Below are 13,624 nucleotides of genomic sequence, written 5' to 3' on the forward strand. Positions count from 1 at the left end.
GCCAGATCAGAGCAGCAGTATAGAGAGAGGTTACTGGCTGAAACCAGGGGCTTGCACTACCAGAACTCAGTAGCCACAACTTGAGTCTGGTGGGAACTGAAAAGCTATGGTTTAGGTGTGCATCATCTCAAGAGCATGACTTGCTGGTTAACCTGTAGTCAATAATACACGGCAAGAGATTTAAGTGAGGTCTCTTCCTTGTCAGATTAGTGTTCTAGCCTTCCTTTCACAGGAAGCAGTGGAAAAACCCCACAGTTGGGACTGTGGTCGGCTGATTATAGCGTTGGAGCAAAATTGCGTTCCATTTTTCCGTTCAGAAATGGCTGCTTTAGCTTTTGGGAATACTGCAGTTTCATGGCAGAACAGCAGAGTTTTCAAGTGATCGGGGGGGGGGGGAGGAGGAGAAGGCCTCCAAAGGAAATCTGAAGGCATAAATCTTTTTTCTTTTCTTTTTTGCTTCTGAACTCCTTTTGTGTTTAATAGAATGTTGCAATTCTAAAGTGGGGAATTGGAATGGCTGTCTCAGTGGCAGCACCGCCACAAAAATGAAAGAGGGTAAGCTTTGCCAGAAACTTGCTTCATGAGCTGCCGTGGTTTTTGGAAATGGCTGCTTGGAAAAACTTGCATCTGGTATCTCCCAGCTGCTGTGTGATGTGTTGGAAATAGCATGCAACCTTCATAATTAGATGCGGAGGAGCTAATTTGTAGGAGCCGACATCCCTTTGGCCCCCAAAATAAAATATTCAAGGTACCCATGCCATACCCACAAAGTTGATGGGCATTGCCATTCAAATGATTTGTGTGTGCTGCATCTTGTGATTGATTATGTGAGAGCAATCCATTGTCCCCTTCCCCCTATAGTTTATTCAAGTTGAGACCCTTGTCTGGAGGTTTGTCCCATTCCCATGAAATGCATTCCGAAATTATTTGTTCAGCCCATTTGGCGAAAGGGGATGCAAATAGGCTTAGAACATGCTCCATGAGCATGGGCCATGTTGCGTCAGGGTCCCTCTGGGTTACCCTATATGGCAGTGGGGCAAATCTGTTGATTCTTCTGTGCAAACAAGAAACACGGCAGGAGATGTGCATCTCGGTTTCTTGGTAGGCTTCTGTATCTGAAAAAAACCTATCCAAGAGCATTTAATCCTATGGTAAACAGGAGCAGGAATGAAACGGCTTTTGTCTTGACTTGCTTCGATGCGATTTGTTGAGCGAAAAACATTCACACCCTTGTGCACAATAAACGAGGGAGCACAGACCCTGTTAGGTTAGAAGAATGTTGGGATCATACCTTTGTGAGGATGGTTCTCTTAAAAAAATAAAATTCTCCTTTTTTGCCAAATAAAACTATGATTCTACTGTAATAATCAAGCAGTGACATGTCTGTTAATGGAAGCCACAGATGGAAGGATAGGATATTTGAATATTTTCTCCGTATTAGCTACGCATATGCAATCTAGCTGCATGTCGGAAAAGATTCTAGCATAACCTTTCCCCCAGAATACTAACTTTGAAGGTGCAAAGAGTTCTCTCTCTTTTAAAAATAGAGAAGTTACTCAAATATTCAGTCCTCTTCCCCCACAGTTTGAAGTACCGTATGGGGAGGAAAAAATTCCCCCCTTTATTTCCCCCCCAAAATCAGGTCGGGGAAACCAAACCAGGTTGGGGAACAGCGGTATGGCGGCGCTCCGCCTCCCTGCTATCCCCCGAGCTTGTGGGGCTGGCCGATGTCTGCCCGAAGCGCGGGGCGCTCTGCTTCAGTGCGCCCCGCGCTCCGTGCAGCAGGCTGCTATCCGCAGCCTAGGGAGCCCTGTGGGAACTCCCTCAGGGCTCCCCAGGCTGCGGATGTCTGCCCGGCGCGCGGGGCGCTCTGCTTCAGGGCGGCCCGCGCGCCAGGCAGCAGGCTGCTATCCGCAGCCTAGGGAGCCCTGCGGGAACTCCCGCAGGCTCCCCAGGCTTGCTGATAGCTTCCTGAAGCCTGGAGAGCGAGAGGGATCGGTGTGCACCGACCCCTCTCGCTCTCCAAGCTTCAGCGAAAGCCTGTATTCGCCCCATAGACGCACAAAGATTTCCCCTTCATTTTTGGAGGGGAAAAAGTGTGTCCTATAGAGCGAAAAATATGGTAGTATGGTCCAATTAGGACTTCTGCTCTTGGTCTCTTCGTTACCAGGTTGAACATACCCCCCACTCACTCAAACATTCCTCATATGGTGTAGTTTCCAGACCCTTGATCATCTTGGTTGCCCAACTCTGCACACATTCCAGGTTGTCAGCATCCTTCTTAAACTGTGGCATCCAGGATTGGACCAAGGCAGAATAGAGTGATACTATTACTTCCCTTGATCTGGATATTACTTCTGCAGCCTAGAGTAGCATTTGGTTGTATCCAACCAAGTCCTACTTTAGCTTTTTTTTTTTTTATGCCGCATCCCACTGTTGACTTGTATTAAGCTTGTGGTCTGTTAAGACCCCTAGATCAGGGGTCGGCAACCTGCGGCTCCGGAGCCGCATGCGGCTCTTTAACGCCTTTGCCGCGGCTCCGGGGTGGAGGCGAGGGGAGGAGGCGCATTTTCCTTTGTTCCCGTGCAGTCGCTGTCATCTGTGAGGCGGCGGCGGAGAGCAGAAGGCAGCGCCACTCTCCTCGCGAGTTGGGCGCAGGGCAGCGGCAGCAGGAAGGCTCCCCAAGGGCCGAGCGGCACGCGCCCGCCTTCCCCGTGAGCCATTGTTTTTAGTGCGCCTCCTTTCACTCATTGTTGCCCCGCGCGGTGAAGCGACCCCGGGTTGGGAGCCGCCAGGATCTCTGGAGCGAGTCCTCTTTCGGGGGTTGTGGGGGCTCCCAGCAGCAGCAGCTCCCAGCGGGAGCTCCTGCAGGGTGCGCAAGGCTTGCAGACACTCGCCCGAAGCACGGGAGCCCTCCGGAGGGCTCCCTGTGCTTCGGGCAACAGGCTGCCGCCCCAAGCCTCGCGCGCCCGACGGGAGCTCCTGCCGGGCGCGCAAGGCATGCAGACACTCGCCCGAAGCACGGGGAGCCCTCCGGAGGGCTCCCTGTGCTTCGGGCAACAGGCTGCCGCCCCAAGCCTCGCGCGCCCGACGGGAGCTCCTGCCGGGCGCGCAAGGCTTGCAGACACTCGCCCGAAGCGCGGGGAGCCCTCCGGAGGGCTCCCTGTGCTTCGGGCGGCAGGCTGCCGCCCCAAGCCTTGCGCGCCCGACGGGAGCTCCTGCCGGGCGCGCAAGGCTTGCAGACACTCGCCTGAAGCACGGGGAGCCCTCCGGAGGGCTCCCTGTGCTTCGGGCAACAGGCTGCCGCCCCAAGCCTCGCGCGCCTGGCGGGAGCTCCCGCCAGGCGTGCAAGGCTTGCGGACACTCGCTGGGGCTGCAGGCTGCTGCCCGCAAGCCTTGTGAGCCTGTGGGAACTCCCGCCGGGCTTGCAAGGCTTGCGGATAGCTTCCTGAAGCCTGGAGAGCGAGAGGGGTCGGTGCGCACCGATGCCTCTCGCTCTCCAGGCTTCAGCGAAAGCCTGCATTCGCACCATAGGACGCACACAGATTTCCCCTTCATTTTTGGAGGGGAAAAGTGCGTCCTATGGAGCGAAAAATACGGTATATAGCATGTCTTTGTTGCTGGCTGATTTGCTGCTATTGCTTTGCAATTTGCAGCTACCGTTTTGAAGGGGAGTGAAGAACACACACTCAAAAAAAGGTAACTTGTTAATATAACGTTTATTTCTATGAGGAGGAGTAATTCTGAGGGGTCAAACAAAAAATAATTAAAAAGTGTCAAAAAAGTTATTTTTATAATGACGAGGATAACATTGGGCTAAGAAACAATGTATGCAGTGTTATATTTGTTTTAAATGTCGCAATGGTTTTGCGGCTCCCAGTTGTTGTTTTTTCTTCGGAAACGGGTCCAAGTGGCTCTTTTTGTCTTAAAGGTTGCAGACCCCTGCCCTAGATCCTTTTCACAACTGGCAATCCAAGTGTCCCCCATCTTATATTTGTGCAGCTGGTTATTACTGCCTAAGTGTATTAGAACCTTACAATTGCCTCTGTTGAAATCCATTTTGTTAGTTTTCCCCAATTCTCCACTCTGCTACGGTCATGTCAAGTTCCAACTCTGTCTTCAGATACTGTACTTCAACCACCAGTCAAGGTCAATGCTCCTGGCTCCTCAGTGCCACCACTTCAGGTGGTTGGAGAAGGTATTGCAGCCTCTGTCCAGTATACCTGAAGGAGCATCTCCATCCCCATTGTTCTGCCCGGACACTGAGGTCCAGCGTCGAGGGCCTTCTGGTGGTTCCCTCACTGCGAGAAGCCAAGTTACAGGGAACCAGGCGGAGGGCCTTCTCGGTAGTGGCGCCCGACCTGTGGAACGCCCTCCCACTAGATGTCAAAGTGAAAAACAACTACCAGACTTTTAGAAGACATCTGAAGGCAGCCCTGTTTAGGGAAGCTTTTAATGTTTAATAGACTATTGTATTTTAATATTCTGTTGGAAGCTGCCCAGAGTGGCTGGGTAATCCTAGCCAGATGGGCGGGGTAATAATAATAATAATAATAATAATAATAATAATAATAATAATAATAATAATACTGTCAACCAAACCAGTTTTATAAAACTGTTTGAGCCACACTCCTCAGCTGGAGCAGTTGTCCATTCCTCCCTGATGGTTTTGAGCTCTGAGGACAGACAGACTGTATAAACAGTGTTCTTCCCTGCAGTGGTGAAATGGAGCGATTGGAATTCTGAACACCAGCACTGCACACTGCAACATTTTATTCCATGTCACCATGTCACCGCCAGCATCTTAGACTCCTTGCATCAGAACCGCTTGATGCGAAAACACATTACTGTCGCCTCAGTGCTGGTTGTCAGGGAAGTGTCATAAGACTCTCTCCTCCCCAACTGTTAGATTGCAGTGGAGGAATGGAATCAGCAAAGGTCTTCTCCCTGACCTCACAGTAAAACAAATAAGCTGTCTTTTCTTGATGGAACCTAGCTGGCATTGCATCGCAGGGACGACTGGAGACTTGCGAAGGATGACAATGATTTGTGTGTGGCACACCTTTGTGTGAGAAACTGCTAGAAGTGGAGACTGAGCATTAGGATGCTGGAGCTGGTCTTGAGGTGGCTCGCTAAATTACTGCCTGGTTGCCATGGCGACTCAGCAGGCCCGAATCGCACAAGAAGTAAAAAAGCTTTTCAAAGGACGTGGAAGGCCTTTTCTTCTTTTTCTTCTTCTCCATTTGCACCCGGCCAGTTTCTGCGACTTCCAAGGACGGCAGTAGGTGAGAGCGCTCCTGAGCATGTGCAGAATGCAATTCCTTCACCATTGAAGGGCGGAGGAGGAAAACGCTTCTGGGTGACATCGTTTGAACCGGCACATCGAATGCTGAATGGGAAGGTCTTGGGCGGTTGAGGCTTCCTTTCTGGAGAACGGAGCCCTGGCCTTCACATCTAAAAAGTCCTGTGGCTTGAAAGTTACTGAAATGCTATACAACTTAAAAATAACATGCGTGTCTTTAAGGAGCGACATGTGTTTTGATCTCCCCGGCTCCCTCGCTTTGTTTTGAATGGTATGCTTTATTTTGATGAAGCTATGACCCTTGTGAATATTGCATAGAAGTTTGGAGGCTGGGAGGCAGATGTCTTTCATTGCTGATGGAGCCGAGGTCACAGATGGACTGGCCTGGCTTTTGTCGGTTTATTTTTATCTCTTCTGGGACTCTGATTGTGGTGTCTTTGCTGTCCCTGTCTGCCCTGATCAGTGTCTTTAAGAAAGGCTTGTTGCAAACCTCGCATAATGGGCCACGTTTCCATTTCCTCTCCCTCCCTTTCTAGAACTTATAATTTTAACACTGACGGTGGGTTCCTGCCCCCCCCCAAACAAAGAAAGCTTAGATATGCAATTCTGTAATTTCTTAACGTGCACCCTTAACGTGCGCGCCGTTCTTAATTTCCAAACATCTTCTTGATGTTCTGAAAGGGGGTCTTTTGCCTTTATTATCAGTGGAAAGATCATCAGGCTTAGCTCTAAACATAGCATGGTACCTTGCCAGTAATGCCATAGTCTTAGAAGGACTTCAGGAATTTTGATGGGAGGGGCCGGCACTCTCTCTCAGTCTTGAGCACCGTGGAACCAACGTGGCAGAAAGAATTTTGTGTGTGTTGAGCTGAAGATCAGAAACGGGGGCTGTCTGGGAATCAGGCCTGGAGGCGGCTCAAAACCATTGATGGGTTTCCTGTATCAAGGCCTTGGAAACCGCTGTACCTTTTTGGGAAGATGCTGGAACTAAAAGGCTATTGGAGATGCCTGACTGCTGCCAAAAACAGCAGTCCTGTGCCATTGGTCTCTCTGTCTGCTAATGTTGCTGCAAACGGCTGTGCCTACACACCACCCATTCATGCAGCTAAGTGACAAAATGCTCTGCGTGATGTCACTGCAGTTTGGAGTTCCCTCAGCTGCACTTTAATTGGTTGCTTCATAGAATTGTACGGGGTGCGGGTGGCACTGTGGGTTAAACCACAGAGCCTAGGACTTGCCGATCAGAAGGTTGGCGGGTCGAATCCCTGTGATGGGGTGAGCTCCGGTTGCTCGGTCCCTACTCCTGCCAGCCTAGCAGTTCAAAAGCACGCCAAAGTGCAAGTAGATAAATCGGTACCACTCCGGCAGGAAGGTAAACGGCATTTCCGTGAGGTGCTCTGGTTCGCCAGAAGCGGCTTAGTCATGCTGGCCACATGACCCAGAAGCTGTACGCCGCGGCGCTCCCTCAGTCAATAAAGCGAGATGAGCACTGCAACCCCAGAGTCAACCATGACTGGACCTAATGGTCAGGGGTCCCTTTACCTGTTACGTAGAATTGGAAACAATGAGAAAGGTCATCTAGTCCCTATCTCCCTAGAGTTTTTTGGGGCTGTGTTGTGGGGAGGAGAACGTAAAAGTCTTCCTCTGTCCCCAGGTGCCACTAATTCACCTTGGGGGCTTGAAAATGGCAAGGACAACTGGAGGGCAATACAGGAGGTGTGCATGTATTCCATGCAGAAACATGGCTCACTCTTGTGGGACTGCTGTCCGGTTTGCCCATTTAGCGCAGATGGCCCATTTCTCCATTACTGCAACCGTGTCCCCATTGCCTGCAACTGAATCTTTTAACTAGAAATGCAGGGAACTGAACCTGGGTGCTTGTTGCATACTTCTCTATATTATTAATGTTTTGCTTCCTACCCCTCCATAGAAGTAAATGGCAATCATGTTGGTTTGCAAAAGGGGAACGAGGTAGATGAGTGTATTTTGCAGATTCCATAGGACAGAAGCTCAGCTTGTGTCATGGACTGGCTGGATGTAGAGGAGTGGGGAGGGGGCAGCAGCTGGGAAGGGAAGCAGCTTCCCAAGGGAAGAAGGCTCAGAGCCAGGAAATTGGTGGTGGGATGGCCATGAGCGGTAAGAGGGAGAAGAGGGAGCAGACTGGGAGGAGAAGGAGGTGTCAGAAGCCGAATAGGTAACAGGGTTTAGTGAGCAGGAAGAGGCTGGGGCAGAGAGCAGTCAAGAATCAGAGGCAGTAGCAGAGGGGGCCCAAGCGACAGAGATGAGGCAGGCGGCTGAAGAAGCCAGGGGGTCTCTCCCTCCTGCTGCGACCCGCTCCCCTCCCCCTGGTCTCCCAGAACACGAAGAGGAATGAAGAGGGTGGAGCAAAGAGAGACAAGACGAAGGAGCCTCACGTTGCTGGGGATGGAGCCTTAGCCCCACTGCAAAGAGTTGCTGTGATCACTAGGCCTGAGCTGCTTTGGTTTCTTTAAGTAAAGAGTTAGCTTCACCAACATTGGGTGTGTTATGGGGTAACGTTGAACTGGCTTGCAGAAGCTAATTGTGCCCCCAGATTTTGTGATGCACCCCCCTTTTTCAAGTACCCACATTCTGTTATCTGACCCTTCAACTCTGCAGGATCATTTGCTTCGGACTCTGTAAACTTTTGTGCCATTAGGATATGACCCTTTCAGACACTGGTGACTAAAATAAACCTAGACAGCCTCACTCTGCGCTCAGGATACTGCTGCTTGGTAAGATGTGCAATGTAAACAGTAGCTATAGATAGCTCTTTCCTCCTTGTTTGTGTTTGGAATCCCTTAATACAGCAAGATGCCACGTCTTTTGAAAACGGCTTTTAATGTCAGATGTTCTTGTGTGCAATGAAAAGGGCGACAGCTGTGACTTGGGTGGTGGTGGTAAACCTCTCTAGCATGGCCATGTCAGAAAGCAGTGGGCACGGAATGGATTCCCGCCCCCCCCCCGCCCCCCACAGCATTTTCAAAAAAATCAGATTAAATAAAGAGAACAAAAACTTACGCATGCATTAGCTTAGCATGACTATAACTCAACAAATGCTGTAGCGTGTTTTCTTTGGAAGCTTTCAGTCTAGGTTAACTGAGAGGAGATCATGTTTGCAGTCTCTGAGAGCAATAATCATGTTCTATTCCACTGAAGCAAAACTAACAGTGTTCCATGTTTTTAGTCATTCTAATCATTTTTCCAAATCTGCGTTTAATGGGCCTGGGGCAACAACATGCACCCTGCCTCTTTCACACACCAGTTTTGTGTGCTGACATCTTGTAGTGAACTGTATAACCAAGCGTTATGAAACAGGTTAATGCACGCTAAGGAGATAGTGCGCCCCGCTAAATCTTCCAAATAATTGCTCGTATATGGGGGGGGGGGAGAGAAAGATTTGGGGTGTTTTATGACGCATAAAATTGACTCTGGACGTGCTAAGTGGGGTCGGGGTGTGCTCCCAGGCACCTGCACACCGCCCATTGGCAATCTTCCCTTGTGTTCACCGAATTACAAGATTACTAATAAGTGGTACTGGGAGGAATGAGCTTGTACGAGATCACCCTTCCATGAACGGGCAAAATTGCAGGATGTGGTTTGCGATGATGGAGGCAGAGGCGTGATCTCTGTTACGCCGCTCATGCAAGCAGGCCATTTGAGTGAGCAGTCATAGCTGTGCAAAAATACATTCTGCAGCAGTTCCCACCCCACTCCTGATAGCATACTGTTGCATGTATGTGCAATAGTGACATCAAAGTGCATTGCTCTCTACAAAATGTAAGAGGGCAGTCCCCTGCCCTGAAGAGCTGGCAGTCTAGAATTGGACACAGGCGAGACTGCAAAAGGAGAGAGGAGGAAGATGATAGCAAGACAGAAGAGGGGTGGAGTGTGCATTTATTTAGTTAGGTATACAGTCATACCTTGGGTTACAGACGCGCCAAAACCTGGAAGTACTGGAACGAGTTACTTCTGGGTTTCGGTGCTTGTGCATGCGCAAAAGCACCAAATCGCGTTTTGCGCATGCACAGATGCGGTGCTGTGGGTTGCGGACGTGCCTCCCTCACGGATCACGTTCGCAACCCGAGCGTCCACTGTACCTCCCTTTCTATGGCCTTTCTGGCCTAAGGGATTGTGCCAAAGCTGTTATGCTGCTAGAGGAGGGAAGGTTGCAGGGCAGGGATGGAACAGAATACAGGGGAAAAGTAAAGAAATGGGCGGGGGAAAGGTTACAGAGGCTGTTAAGATATGGATGAGGAGTGTTTGCCGATCCAGAAACAGACAAAAAGCCAGTGTTGGGATTAAAGGAGCAATATTGTTGGGGTCTGGTCCTTAATAAAATTTCTCTCCATTTCCCAGTCTTTCTTCACCCTAATATTTGTTATTACCATAGTACCATTGCTTCCCTGGCTTGTTTTCTGCTTAGCATCAGTTTAAAAAAATATCTCGCCCCCCCCCCTCAACTGTTTGGTCTTGGCTTGCCTTTTTGCAGATTTATATTTTGGCTTGACGGAACATGTGTGTTTTTATTTCAGGCGAGACTTTTGTATTCTAACATCTTCTATTCTGTTGTTTAGTCATGCTGCCTTTCTTTTGTATCCATTATTGTTATGTCATGCATTTCTGTGTTTTTATATTGCAACCTGCCCTGTGATCCTCGGATGAAGGGCAGTATAGAGATTTAATAATAATAATAAAAAATAATTCCAGGACTTCTCTAGTTTAACTTTCCCTAAGCTGTTGGTCTCCGAAATGTTTTGGGCTACAGGTCCCTTCATCCCAGGTCATCGGCCATGTTGGCTGGGGCTGATGGGATTCGGAGTCCCAACAACACATTGAGGGTTTCAGGTTGGGAAATGATATTTAGTTAAGTCCCCCAGTCCCCACCCCCTTCAAATATCTTCTTTCATGCCTATGTTCTGGAAAGAATACATACAATTCATGGATATGCTTCGTTATAAGATTCTGACATCAGGTTCTTTTATTTTGGCAGGTCATTTTTGTCCAAGTTAATCCAGGTGAAACTTTTACAATAAGGGGAGAAGATGGGACTCTTCAGTGCATTCAAGGTAAGGAAGCCTTTATTAAGAGAACATTCCTGTTGTTATGTGGAAAGCACATGTCTGCCCAATTAATATCCTTGGCTGATCACCCGTGGATCCATTGCTTTTGCTCTGTCCTTTCACCAACGAAAATTAAGCATTGTTCACAAAGGTGCATCTGACAGCCTTAAATGTTTTCAGTGTGCCAAACTTTTAGAGGAAGCGTGGATGACTTGCAGTTCAGCTTCACAGCCCTTGAAGACACTATTTTATTTGGAGCCGGACCACTGCTCCATAAGAGAGTCCCTTAGACAGCTGCATGAACTTTGAGAAGGTCCTGTTGGCTTTGGCATGGTGGCTGGGCTGCTGGACTTCCTTGAGGCTAGCCCAGAAGGTGCAAGATGTGGATGGTCAACTGCTCACTGGGATGGACTAACCCCATGATATTACACCAGTGCTGAAAGAATTGCATGGGATACCAGTTAGCTACTGGGCTGGTACTGGTGCTCCAAGGGCTATGCAGTTTGGGACCAGGATGCCTTAAAAAGTCATCCATCCTCTAGGTCCCCAACTAATCACTGTGTTTTGCAGGAGAGGGCATCCTGCAGATGCCATCCTATCAGGAAGTCTACTTAGCACAACATCAGATTTGGGCCTTTACTTGGGGTCGCACCAACCTACCTTTAGAACTCCTGCCCTCCGCATTGCATACCAGACGTGCTCCTTCTATGAGAGCCAGTGTGGTGTAGTGGTTAAGAGTGGTGGACTCCTAATCTGGTGAACAGGGTTCGATTCCCCGCTCCTCCACATGCAGCTGCTGGGTGACCTTGGGCCAGTCACACTTCTCTGAAGTCTCTCAGCCCCACTCACCTCACAGAGTGTTAGTTGTGGGGGAGGAAGGGAAAGGAGAATGTTAGCCGCTTTGAGACTCCCTAGGGTAGTGATAAAGCGGGATATCAAATCCAAACTCCTCCTCCTCCTCCTCCTCCTCCTCCTCCTCCTCCTCCTCCTCCTCCTCCTCCTCCTCTTCTTCTTCTTCTTCTTCTTCTTCTTCTTCTTCTTCTTCTTCTTTTTCTCTGCTGTCTTTTTGGAGTCTGCTACATGCATTCCTCCTTCAATGAGTCTTCCAAAATCTGTACCTCACTCAATAGCTGCCTTGGGTTTGAATTGATTTTGTGCTGTTCACCTGTTTTTTGTATATGTATCTCTTTTATATTTGCTGCATCGCAAATCCCTTTGAGGTGCCTTGTGGGAAGAGATTCATAAATGAAACAACAGTAATGGGAACATCTTGAGGGACAAATGTTCCCCAGCTCCTGTTCTTCTCCATTTGGGCAGACGTTGGGGGTCTTTGAGCAGAGTGTGGGCAGCCATCTTTTGGAGGGCTTCCAGGCAGAAGGCTGACCTAAAAGCCCCCCCCCCAAACTCCTTGACTCCATAGCAACTGCCATATTTATGGTGAGGAAGGAGGTAATGCGGTGGAATGGCTAGAGTGCAAGTCTTTAGCCTGGGAGACCTGGGTTCAAATTCCTCTTTGCCATGAAACTTAACTGTGCCAGTCATTCTCTGCCAAATGGACTCACTGCAGTGGTTTGTTGTGAGGGTAACATGGGTGGTTCAGACATATACATTATGTGCACGTGGACCTTCTCTCATCATATAAGCCATCCCAGACTCTTGTGATCATTACCCGAGGCTCTTCTTTGTGTGCCTCCTCCACCTAAGGTGTGGAGGTTGGCAAAATTAAAACGGGGCCTTCTCTGTAGTGGCTCCCCATTTGTGGAATGTTCTCCCCAGGGAGGTATGCCTGGCGTCTTCATTATATAATTTTTAGGCGCCTGGCGAAAACATTCCCCTTCAACCAGGCCTTGGGCTGATTCATATTCTTCAGTCTTTTAAATGCGTCTTTGGGAAGTGGGGAAGGTTATTGCTTTGTTGCTACTTATGTTTTTATCTTGTATTTTATTCTGTGAAACGCCCAAAGATCTTGTGATAAAGGGTAGGATAAAAGGATAATAAAATCTTCATCTTACCCAGTTTTAGGGACGCGGGTGGCGCTGTGGGTTAAACCACAGAGCCTAGAACTTGCCGATCAGAAGGTCGGCAGTTCAGATCCCCATGACGGGGTGAGCTCCCGTTGCTCCTGCCAACCTAGCAGTTCGAAAGCATGTCAGAGTGCAAGTAGATAAATAGGTACCGCTCTGGCGGAAAGATAAATGGTGTTTCCGTGCACTGCTCTGGTTCGCCAGAAGTGGCTTAGTCATGCTGGCCACATGACCCGGAAGCTGTACACCAGCTCCCTTGGCCAATAAAGCGAGATGAGCGCCACAACCCCAGAGTCGGCCACGACTGGACCTAATGGTCAGGGGTCCCTTTACCTTTTTTACACAGTTTAGCATACAGGAGGTGGGCATTCAATGTGGCAACTTCAGGTGGATGCCACCCAGCTATGACAGTCGGGAATCGGGAGTTCTATCAAACCTCTGCCTTTAATAATATCACCCATTGCCCCTAAAGAGAGACGAGGAAAACCAGTAAGCAAAATGTCAGGTTAGATTTTCTTCACTATGGCCACATCTGAGGTGTTGGATCAATATATAATTCATGCCTAATGCTGAAGAAAAGCGCATTTGTGCTTCTCACTGTAATGGCGAAACTTTCCCAAGTGAAGCTCACACCTTCACCACTTTCATTTAAAATAAAAATGCTCCCTGTAACGTTGCCAGTTTTAGGGGAAGGTGGGTGCTCGCAGTCATGCATAACTCTGTGTGAGTCATTCATGGTAAATAAGTCTACCCAGGGGCTATGGTGTTTTATACTTTATTTTTCCCCTCCTTGCTTGAAGCCAGTGATCATGAAAGCAAGAAAGCTAATCATTTGAGCTCAGTATTAAGAAAGAAGCAATTCATTCGTGACCTGCAGTCGAATAAGCTCATCAAACGATTTCAGTTTGTGGTGTGTGTGTGTGTGTGTGTTGTTTTTCTCCACCTCACCCTCCCTCCCTATTAAGTAGAAATGAAAAGCAGCAAATTGAGATGGCTTGGACTTGTGACTTACCTATTGATGTCCGATGTTCACAATCCACAGCCCCAGGCCCTAGTTGTAGCTCCAGCCGTTACAAGTTGCCAGAGTTTTCAGTATTAAGGCACTTGCGTCTGGCTTCATAGGAGAATTTACCTGCTTAAAATTATTGTTATTGTTATTATTTATTAAATTTGCATACCACCTTCTATCTCCCCCTGGTCTCAAGGTGGTTTATACA

General features: G+C 48.8%; 1 protein-coding gene across 1 annotated transcript in view; it reads left to right on the plus strand.

Moving 5' to 3' along the window:
- The window catches only part of FNDC3B (fibronectin type III domain containing 3B), a 274,382-nt gene that overhangs the window by 78,213 nt on the left and 182,545 nt on the right, over window positions 1-13,624 (plus strand). Inside the window, exon 3 of the mRNA XM_083739234.1 lies at window positions 10,314-10,389. Coding sequence (XP_083595360.1) covers window positions 10,314-10,389 — 76 coding nt within the window. The remainder of the gene's footprint in view (window positions 1-10,313; window positions 10,390-13,624) is intronic.

Source organism: Podarcis gaigeae, assembly GCF_964106915.1.
Source record: "Podarcis gaigeae genome assembly, chromosome: 5".
Taxonomy (NCBI): Eukaryota; Metazoa; Chordata; class Lepidosauria; order Squamata; family Lacertidae; genus Podarcis; species Podarcis gaigeae.